An 11,254-nucleotide genomic window follows, 5' to 3' on the forward strand; every position below is an offset into this window, starting at 1 on the left:
CTGGCTAAGGGGGAGAGGACAGCCGCGGAGCAGAGGAAGCAGCAGCATCCCCGGAGGAGTTGACTGCAATGCATTTACAGCTCTCCTGGCATACATTAATACGGTCCGTGAGCCATGGCTTCTGCTTCGCCACCAGCCATGCTCGCATCAGACGCAGTGCTGGAGGGCAGGGCGCAGGGAGTGAAGGGCCACACGGGTGCCGCGCAGATGTCCCCAAAGCAGCAGCAATTCATTCCCACGGGCTCCCACGAGCCAGCCCCACCTCGCACCTCCCCTCGCCGAGCCGCTGCCAGACAAAGACGCGGGGATGTCCCCAACTTGTTGCCACCCTGCCACGCACCCCCCACGGATAATTCAGTTTATTACCCAGCGCTGCAAAAGCACAAACCACAGCCACCCGTGCGCCCCCAGCCAGCCGCCTTACACTGCTTTTACGGCGGCTGGCGGCTCGCAGCTCGCCGGCTCGGGTCCCCTTGCGGCACGCTGGGGACATTTGGTGCTGCGGCGAGGGGGGGGGGGCGGCCAGGCTGGCCGGGGCGATGCCCCCCGGCTGCGACCCACGGGGCCCGGCAGATGCCGGGTGGGGCGGCACCTGGCCCGGCTATTGTCTGCTGGCCCGGCACGGCTCGGCACGGCCGTGCTCGCTTGCTCTTCTTTGCAGCAGGCTCGCAAGGACAGCGATGGGGTTTTTCTCTCCCTGCAGCCGGAGGTTGGGGGAGGGAGGGGAGGCTCCCGGAGCTCGTAAAGGACCGAGAGGTTCGCGTTCGCCTCCGAAATGAGGAAATCCGAGTAACACCACCAGCCGGCTGATATTGCCCAACCCGCGGGAGAGGGGCACCCCGGGGGCTGAGGGAAAAGCTCCCCAAAGCTCCCACCCAGCCCCGGCCCCGGTCCCAGCCCCATTCCCGGTCCCTGCCCTGTTCCTGGTGCCTGCCCCAGCCCCGGTCCCGCTCCCGGCGTCGGGGCAGGGCGGGGGCCGGGGAGCGGCGGGCAGCGGCCGCCCCCCCAGGGGCGCCCCCCCCGAGGTCCGGGGCGGTCGTGGGGGGTGTGTGTCTGTCTGTCCGTCTGTATGTGTGCGTGCGTGTGTGTGAGTGTGCGTGTGTGTGTGTGTGTGTGAGTGTGTGAGTGTGTGTGTGTGTGAGTGTGTGAGTGTGTGAGTGTGTGAGTGTGTGAGTGTGTGTGTGTGTGTGTGTGTGTGTGTGTGCTGGGGGAGGTAGGGCTGGGCGCTGGGGGAGGGAGGGAGGGGAAGGAAGCAAAAGCGGAGGGGGGGCGGGGGGGAAAAGAAAAAAAAAAAAAAAAAGAGAAAAAGGCGGAAAGCGGCAAAATGGTTAGCTGATGACATCACCTCCATTTGCATAGGCACAGGGATAAAACCGCCCCGCCAGCGAGCGCCCTTTATACTGGCGTGCGGAGCGGCGGCGGCAGCGAGCGGCGGGGCTGAGCATCACCGCGCGGCGACACCGGTGGGTCCCGCCGCCCCCCCGGCCCCGGCAAGGCCACCCAGGGGCCCTGGACGGTGCCCCCCCTCCGGGGGGGGACCGCGGGCAGGGCAGGGCAGGGCGCGGGGGCTATTGTCCGGGGGGGGCTATTGTCTGGGGCGGCTATTGTCTCGCAGACGAGCCGCTGCAGGGCGGTGGCGTACGACCCGCCAGCCTCCTTCGTTGCAGCCCGGCGGCTTTAGTTTAAAATTATTATTATTATTTTTTTTTAATTTTACTTCCTTATCGAGTTTAAAACCAGGCGGGCGCCGGGCGCTGCCCTTCTATTGTGCTCCACAGCCTGCAGATTCTGGGAGCTGCCACCGGCTGGGGCTGGCGGCGAGCTGCAAGCAGCTGGGATGCTGGACTGTTGGCTTTTTTTTTTTTTTCTTATTCGTATTTATTTTTATTTTTATTTATTACACGCCGGGGATTAAGCGCCTGAATTTCGGCGTGCGTGGAGTTTTCGGCTCCAGCGGCGGCGCCCCCCCTGTGGATGCCGCTGGCCGCCTTCGGGGCGCGGCCCCGCTGGGGTCGGGGGGGGACCTTGGGGAAGGTCGAGGGGGGTTTAGGCGGGTCCGGGAGCCCCGTCAGGGGGTAACGGGCTCTTCCCTTGTGCGCGCAGATTCACCTGCCAACATGTCCGACAAACCAGACATGGCCGAGATCGAGAAATTTGACAAGTCCAAATTGAAGAAGACAGAGACGCAAGAGAAAAATCCCCTGCCTTCAAAAGAAAGTGAGTGTGGGGGGGGGCAATGGGGGGAGTAGGGGGGTGGGGTGAGGCGGGGAGGAGACAAAGAGGGGCGGCGGGCGCGGGACCGGGCGGGGCGAGGGGGGATGCGCGGCTCTGCCCAGCCCGAACCCCCCCCTCGGCACCGGGTAGCCCTTCGTGGGGATCCACTGGGGTTTCCATTTTGATAAATGCCCCTTCACGAGCCATAGAAACTGACCGACGGGTGCGTTTTTTAGGTTCACGATCTTTATTGCTCCTTTTCTGTTTTTCTTTTCCCCCCCTTTTAGCAATTGAACAGGAGAAGCAAGCGGGTGAATCGTAATGAAATCTGCCCTTCCAAATTATGCACTGTACATTCCACAAGCATTGCCTTCTTATTTTACTTCTTTTAGCTGTTTAACTTTGTAAGATGCAAAGAGGTTGGATAAAGTTTAAAATGACTGTACTGCCCCTTTCACATCAAAAGAATAGAGAGAACTACTGACACTGAATGAAGGCGCTGCCTTTCCCTCTGCCTGTCTGGCTTTGGTCCTGGTGGCATGAAAGAGCTTGCATGTTGATGAAAGAAGAACTTGGGTGGGACTACAGTAAACTAGAGTAACACACGAATAAATGCAAAGCTGTACCAAGGTCCTGCGAGCTGTAAAATGCAGTTAATCGAGTGCCATTTTTTTTTTGTTCAAATGATTTTAATTATTGGAATGCACAATTTTTTTAATATGCAAATAAAATGTTTTAAAACCTGGATGGTATTTATGTCCTCTGTTTGGAGAACCGTACCAAAGGATACGAAGCATAAAAGCCAGTACTGAGACGCGGGATGCTAGAAAGCCTTTGGAGAGGATTCAAACCTCAATCACCATTCTCAATTTTTTGATACACGCTCTCACCAGTAGATAAATTTGCGTGCCTTGAAGCTAGCCTTTAGAAAATTTCAGTAAAAATTGCGTGTCTTAAAATTTGTTGTCATGTGAGTATATCACTTTAAATATTTCTTCTTTAATAATTAATGTAGAGATTGATAAAGGCAAAAATTTGGCTATTTTTCTTGCTTTGCCCCACCCATAGCGTAGCTCTCTTAGTAAGAAGCTTTCTGTTTTGCTGCACAGATTCAACGCTGGTTGTATAAATCCATAGTTTGTTTAATTAATAATTAAGGCTTGTTCTGCTGATACAATATTTAAAGGAAGAAGTAACTTGAATTTTCATTCCATGATTGAACATCAGCTTTTTAATATTCTAAAGTAATTTTAGTGGATGGAGCCCCATGCATATTAAAAACATTTTACTAAAATGTTAGTCATGTTTGGAGCACTCTTATGATCTCTTTAAGGCTATTCAATCTTAAGAATTGGTATCAAAGAATATAAAGCTACAATTTCCCTCCTAATTCACAACTAACCATTTGGGGGCAAAAGCTTCACAGTAATTTACAAAATTAGGAGTATGATAAATCCAACATGCAAATAACAACACTGCTGCTGGGTTATGGCAGTTCATTCAGGCCTGGGACACTTTTTGGTCATTTTTCATGCTCAAGTAAATGGGTAAAATCATCCAGAAAGGTCAGTGGGACTTGACTTTAGTAGCCCTAATTTAGGATTTTTTCTTGTGACTTTGTAGTGAAAAATACTTAATGTTATGGGAAAAGCTGTCAAGATATGCCTATAGCAGGGTGGTGAGTGTGGTTCTTCAGATCCTTGGTTGTATCTTCAGGGGTTGAGCCTCTATTTGTTTCAGCCTGTGCTTATAAAGCAAAACTAGTCCCTCTGGGCAAGTCTGGGTTTTGCTGGGGCTGCTTTGAGGAGGTCACGTAGATTCGGGGATCTGACTAGCAACAAAGTTTGTCCTTGAGTGAGGACATCAATGAGGGTGGTGGAGCTGCCCTGCTTGGAGGCTTGGTGGATGTCCATGCAGCTGGAGGAGGAGGCAGCCCTGGGGTGCTGTGTGCTTGCGGCACAGCCCCTGGGCCCCCCAGCAATGGAAAATTTGCAGAACTGAGTGTTTGATGGATTATAAAATAGGATTCCTGTTTGAGATGTTTTGAAGCAGTCCACAGGAAGATTTTGGATGTCCTGGTGGCAGAAGGACCTTGCAGTAGTTTAAGCCAATGAGCTGAAGACTGAAATGAACCTTTGCCTCTGGTTGTATTAAGATTTCATTTTATTACCCTTATATAGTGGGAAAAGCACAGCAAACTAAGCTGAGTTTCTGAAAAGACAATTAAACGATCAGCTTGCAGCCACTGATCTTAATCAGGAAACACAGGATGTAACATGACTAAATTCAGAAGCATTATGGTCTGAACTGTACGTGCGCAAGTGAATAGAGGCGAGCGCTTGCTTACGGTGGATTCACCTATGTGAAGGAAACCAAAGCAATGCATCTCTGGAGGAAGCAGAGCATTAGACATGCATAGCTCTTTGTAACTCAATGAAAGTGTGTTGCTGTCAGCCAGCACAGCTCAGCAAACCAGGAAGAAGATACAAGGCGTGTGCAAGTCCAACTGGATCAGAGGACAGAGCTGGCTGAGGGGTACCACCATCTGTTGAGTGTGTGGTAGGAGGTGATGAGGCTCATATCTGTTTTCAGGAGGCAGGGCAATAAGCTATTGCTATTGTTAGCTGCTCTATTTATGGAGTCAAGGACTGAAATACAAAATTACCAGGAAGGTAAACATTCCACGTCAAATTCAGGAATTGCTGGAGCTTATCATGCACTGCTTTGCTCCTTGTTCAGCACTTTTTGTAGAATCAGAGGAAATGATGGCAGATACTCTCCATGCCTTGCATGGGCAATATTGAGGTGGTCACATACGACAGCCACTCTACACCACCACAATTGATTACATGAAGAACGAAGGCTTGGATGGATTGACTGTAATACTCAGGGCTGTGTCTACACTGGTTTTTCACTGTGGCCAATAGATGTGTCTGATTTCTGTCTGTCAGTCTAGAAACTTTCACCAGCAACAAATTGTCTAGCAGGGAAAAAAAATGGTCATGGAAAAGGGTCATCAGAACCAGAAAGGCACATATGGTTTTTGATCTCCCAGCCCTGCGAGAGGCAGGCTGCACGCTGCTGGCTGATGTGCTCCCCGCCCCCAGCAGCCAGGCAGCCCCATCCAGGCTTCACCGCGTGGCTCTTCCTCCCTTCATGGCTAAGGAGCAATTTTCTCTCTCTTTCCTGCACCTCCCAAGATACCATCAAGTGTGTGTATATTGTACAGGCAAACATATGCTAACAATATCCAAAATAGATTGTTGTGGTATTAAAATTAATTTAAAAAATGTTAAGACCTTAAGGCAAGCATTTTGGTCTAGTAGACTATTTTTGTGCAATGCTGAATGTGTGATAAAACACCACTTCCCCTAGTAACCCTTTACTTCCCCAGAAACAGTTTAGAAATGAGCAGTTCCTATTGTGTATTGTAATCATACATGGCTGCCACATACAGCTGCTGAAGGAAATACTTTCCTTAACAAGGAGCTATGCTCTAATCCAAGCAGCATATAAAATACCCTGAGCACATAATACGGCATGCAGTTCAACGATTCCACGGGGCTGATACTAAAAGGGGTGTGAAGAAATAAAAAATGGAGCAGCTGCTTATTCGTTCATCTGCAGTAGTATGACTATGCAAAGCAACCTATGACAGGCTTGGAAGAGCTGTCTGCCGTGAGATCATCTGATGTGCCAGCTTTGTGCATTTTCAATTCAACAGGCAAGGCAACTGAATTGTAAATAAAATAAAAAAAAAAGGGGGCTATTTTGTTAATTTATAGAAAGGCAATTCCAGACAACATCTCTCTATTATTTGTACACTGTCTGACAGATTAATTTGCTATTGTCCCTGTGATATGATTTCTTAAAAAGCTCTGCTCTTTACCGTGGCACCTCTTTCAAAATTATGTGACTTATGACAAGAAAGGGCTCATTTTTCTCTCTGTTTTCAGCTGAGGTTAATGACCCGAATTTCAGTATCGGTTTTACTAGGTTTTAAAAATTATGTCAATCTCCTCTCTTATTTTCTTTTCTTCCTGTTTAGAAAAAATATATATATATATTTTTTTCAGACATAGTGGGTTCTGAGAGATGCTTTTTTCCCTTTGGGTTAATGAGCTTTCAGCATACTGGGAGAGCAGCGAAGATACATTTTTTATCTCGTTTCTGCAATCACGAGGACTAAAATATTCCTTTTTTTCCCTGTAATCAAAAGCTGGGGTTCTCAGGAGATTTTTCAGTCGCCTGGAGCCTGGCTTTATGAAAACTGTCAGGCATGATGAGATTCATGCAATGTAAGGAGAATTGGCAACTGGGAGAGCCTCCAACCACTGCTCCCTCACAATAAGAGGATGATGATGGCAGGGCAGAGTAAAATCTATAGCATTAGTTTCAGGCCATTTTGTGCAAAGAATGGTAGGCTAAAGCTGCAAAAAAAACTAATTTTATTTATTTGTTTGTTTGTTGTCCTATGGCCTCAGATTTTCTGATGGCTCTGGATTTATCCTTTACCTGACATCAACTTTTCATTCACCAGTATTTTGCAAATGAATTGATGTATTTGCTCTAACTTAAACATGTTTCCAACATTTGAATAGTCCTCAAATGTTCACAACATTTTTGATCAAAATATTATTTTGAAAAAAAAAAAGTCATCACTTCATTGACCAAAGGCTTCTTGGTGACAAAGGAACTTTTCCTGGTATTGTTACTGTAATCATTTTATCTTTGGCATGGGGTCCAAGGCTTGAAATTTGGGCCTGAAAACAATCTCTTGTGACTTTGTAGACAGCATATTTCATGAACAGACATTTGCAGTGCCCTTTGTTTGCATAATACGTGTGAATATTGAATACACTTACAAATTGGCTCGAGATGTGCTGAGGAAAAAAATAAGAAGAGGAATGCATTTACATGTTCCATAATATTTGCCATAGATAATTTAGTTATCCCTAATATCATCTTGTGGTTTGAAGCTACAGCAACAACATTCAGCTCTCTAAAATGAGGGATGTGCTAGCTGAAATCTACTTATCTCTAGACTGAAAGGATGAAATCTAGGCTCCCAGATGGTTCAAATCTTACCTAAGGTCTTTTATAAATTTTCATAAGTATTAGTTTATGTTTGACTTCCTATAATGGTGCTTCATTTCCATATGATGTACAATCGTAGATAATATAGCATATTTTACTTAGGGTTATACTTTAAGATATTTTGAAATGGAGAAATATTTCTTCAAACCGTCACTTGCAGCTTTGTAATTTGCTTTTAAGGACCAATACACAGCTAGATCTTGATGCAAGATGATGTAGACTCTTCTGGAGCTATATAATAGACTGAAGAATTACTTGCTGGATTACTTTTTCGTGCATCTTGGTTCACCTCACCTGCACTATATCATCTGGCTTCTGTACGAAAATTGAGCCAACAGAAGGTTATTCTCCCTGCATCCCCCAAACTGGGCATTGCCTCTCAGAAATGAGACTGACCCCCTGTGCAGTGGGAATAGCAGTCAGTATTATATATGCAATGAGGTCTGACAGGGCAGAATATCCATCCTTAAAGATGGAAATAGCAACCTTTTGGCAAAGGGCTCATAGTACTTGCTTACTAATCCGAAGGGTCCTAATTGGATTGGATAACACTATGGTATTGGATAACACTATGGATGAAAAATAATTTTAGGTCAGCTTTAGAGGCTTTAATTTCTCTCTCTATAGTCTGAGGTTCTCTCTCAGACTGTAGAGTTAGAAATATCAAAGCAAAGGTGTAAACCAGGTGGAAAAGTAGAAAGAAAGCTTTTCTATGTCTTTACCAGGATGTCTTGTGTGTGATTCATCACTTAGAAAGGATATGGCTACGTGAAACTCAGACAGTAAATAGAAGATATTAGTTTAGGCCATGGTGTCCAGCAAAGTTGGAGAAGAGAATACGCTTTTGAGCTTTTTCACAATTATTTTTTCAAGGTATTTTTGTAACACCTTGTCGTCTGTTATAAAACCAGGGATATGAAGACATGCATAGTGAAGAACCTGTACCTGTGCTAATGTGAGCACAGATCTGGTGAAATCAGAAGCCTGAATGGGAGCTGCCTGCAGCAAGTACAGCTGGGTCATACAAGAAGCAGTGCTGAGGATGCAGCACCTTGCAGCAGGGGCAACACCTTGCTCCCGGGACTATGCTCTGCCTTGAACCTGCCACTGCCTGCCTTCCCTTTTCTCCAGGTGTCTGATCCTGGTAGCAATATTGTGCTTGTAGTAATATCACAGTGAAGGCACCTGAGGGGCATTCCCAGGACACTGCCCAGGGCAGCTGAGCCTTCTATTGTTTTAATATTGCTATTCAGCTTTCCCATCACCTCATTTCATGGCAAGATGATCTGCAAGCTGTTGTTCAAAACCAGCCAACTCCAGCCCATCTCAAGGTTGGTGTTGGCTGTGTGCTGTTGGTTTTGGGTGCCATGGGCTCCTGCATGCCTGTTACGCAAGCTCCACAGCCCTGTTCCTTTGTGTGTCTTGCCTTTGTGTGCCCTTCAGGGATGCCCAGATGTCAAACCATCCTGTGTTTTTGCTGACTAGCCTAGATGTCAGTGAGTGACTGTGGGTGCTCAGTCTCGGATTATCTTTTGAAAAATACATCTCAAGGAACCTCCTAGACAAATATATTACTTGTTATGTGCAGTGGCAACGTGTTTTGGTTTGGTTTGGTTTTGGAGGGAGATTTTAGACAGTGAAGCTCCAGGCTATAAATTTTGAGCCAGCTTGTAAAACACCAAATGGTTAAGTCTTACCAGTACTACATAGGAATAAAGAACAGCCATAACTTCAGAAATCCAGGCTCAGTGCTGGATTTAGGGCTGCTTTGAGTCCCAGGAAGGTAGAAAACCAGCTCCTATACAAATTCATGATTTACAGACCTGATGCTTAGGTCTACAAAAATTACGATGCTTAGATTGGATGAAAGGTTAGAAGTTCATAGGAAAAACAATCACTGAAGGCATAGCAAATGAATTCCATGAGAAATGCATGGCGAACTTAACACAAGCATATTTACTCCATAGCATTAACAAACAGAGAAAAACAAAATTAAGTGAGCTGATGAAGGCAACAGTGATTTTAGTCTCATTATATCATTTCAGCATTAATTGGGAATAAGAAATCTCATAGAAGACTGTAGTATACCCCACTGCTCTGACATGTTAGGGCACTATAGATGGATCCCAAACAGTCTCATTTGCAGATCTCATGACTCTGATGCAGCTGATACATAGTTTTTTGATGCAGAGAACAGCACTCCCAGGAAGAGCTTAACATTTCTTTCTTTTTTTTTTTTTTAAAAAATTTATTTTTTATTTTTTATTTTTAAGCATTTTTAATTACCACCCTGTGAGATACATGGGGGTCTGTTGCCTGCTTTGCTCTTGGTAGTTGGCTTGCCAGAATTAAACGGAGGGGGAAAGGGGAAGCTCTGAGAATGAGTAAAGCTATTATGGATGACCCTACTTCTTGGGATCTTCTCTCAGTATCATCACCTTTCTGTGAGAAATGCAGCCTTTTACACAGGTCCATGGACTGTACATACCCATGTACAGATGCTTTCCTGATACTCTGTTAAAGTCATCTGTGCTGTATGTGGGAGGTGTGGGTTACACTGAGAAATGCCAAAGTAGCTCTCAAAGTCCTTGCTGCATTTTAAAGGTTAAAACCAGAACAATTTGGCATTCTATGAAAGGTCTCTAAATGGAACAGAGTTGTTTAATCACATGTATTGCAGCACAAGAATGAACTCTTCTCTGTCCTTTTCAGCTGGACTTTGTGAGCTGATAGGGACAAATTTATTTATTTATTTATTTATTTTTGGAAAAGGCCACAATGTGGCTATCTGTCCACAGTTTTGTCTCTCAGATCAACAACAAAAAACAACAACAACAACAACAACAACAACAACAACAACAAAACAAACAGCAGACATTGTTCTGAGACCAGGAATAATTTCCTGCAGTTTTCAATGCGGTAGCCTGAATGAATCCTAATTGAATATTTAGGAGTAACACAAACCGAGCAATTGGATGCTCACAGCATCCCAGGAAATATTCCCCCCCTTGCAGAAGCTAAAAGACCCTGTGACCTGTCAAGGAGCTGAGTGCCTGTGCTTGCCTTCTTTTCAGTGATTTTTCTAGGTGTTTAGGGCATGTGCAAGTCAGGCCATTTTTTATCTGAGTGCCTTATTTAGAGTAGTAATGTAGTTTTTGTCCCCTGTAGCTCCCTCCTGGTTTATGATATTAGCTTCTACAGGGTCTGTCAGATAAGACTCTGTCACCACAAGCACTTCTCAGAAGGAATGGGAGTATCCCCTCACCATGTCTTTTCACATTTTCTTTCCCCTTCAAAGACGAATCCTGGCTCCTTCTCTAAATTTCTTTCCCTCCGTCTGGAGGGGTGCCCTAATCACGCCACTGTTACAGGCCCAGGAATCTTAGTCTTCTCTGTAGCCCTCACTTGTCACACGCAAGCTGCACGTGTCACTCCTGCCAGCATCTACTCCCTGCTTCAGATTATATTTCTGACACTTTCATCCAGTCTAATCATCTGCCAGACTGCTTGGTGTCTTCAAATCTCTCGCTCTCAACAAGAGTCTGCTGCCAAGTTTTTGACAGGGGACTCCATCATCTATCTTCTGCCTGGGATGTCTATGCCTGTAAAATACTCTGTGCAAAAGCTTCACTCTTTCCTTTCTCCTCTCTCTTGAACAGACAAAACAGGTTCCTAAGAGCTGACCTAGCAGAGGAAGCAGCAGCATGCCAGCAAACTGGAAGGATCAGGAGCTGTGGGAGCTGACCATCAGGAAGAAAGAGCACTTATCTAAGCTTTATGCAGTCCTTCTCCTTGTTTATCCCTCCTTCACAGCAATGTTTATTTATTTATTTATTTTTTTAATGAGCCTGTTTATTTCTCATGATAAGTCCATAGACTTACCCTCTTTCATGCTGCTAGCCAGCAGCGGGGAGGTTAAAAATGCAGTCAGTTACCAGTGGCA

At 45.8% G+C, this 11,254-nt stretch overlaps 1 protein-coding gene across 1 annotated transcript; it reads left to right on the forward strand.

The window, feature by feature from the left end:
* Positions 1 to 1,348: 1,348 nt before the first annotated feature.
* On the forward strand, positions 1,349 to 2,959 carry TMSB4X (thymosin beta 4 X-linked). The gene is made up of 3 exons (XM_084306043.1): positions 1,349 to 1,463; positions 2,104 to 2,217; positions 2,502 to 2,959. Exons 2-3 carry the CDS (start codon positions 2,118 to 2,120, stop codon positions 2,534 to 2,536), a joined length of 135 nt encoding a protein of 44 aa, XP_084162169.1. The 5' UTR covers positions 1,349 to 1,463; positions 2,104 to 2,117; the 3' UTR covers positions 2,537 to 2,959.
* The last annotated feature ends 8,295 nt before the right edge of the window (positions 2,960 to 11,254 follow it).

The sequence above is a fragment of the Netta rufina genome, assembly GCF_964035555.1.
Source record: "Netta rufina genome assembly, chromosome: 1".
Lineage (NCBI taxonomy): Eukaryota > Metazoa > Chordata > Aves > Anseriformes > Anatidae > Netta > Netta rufina.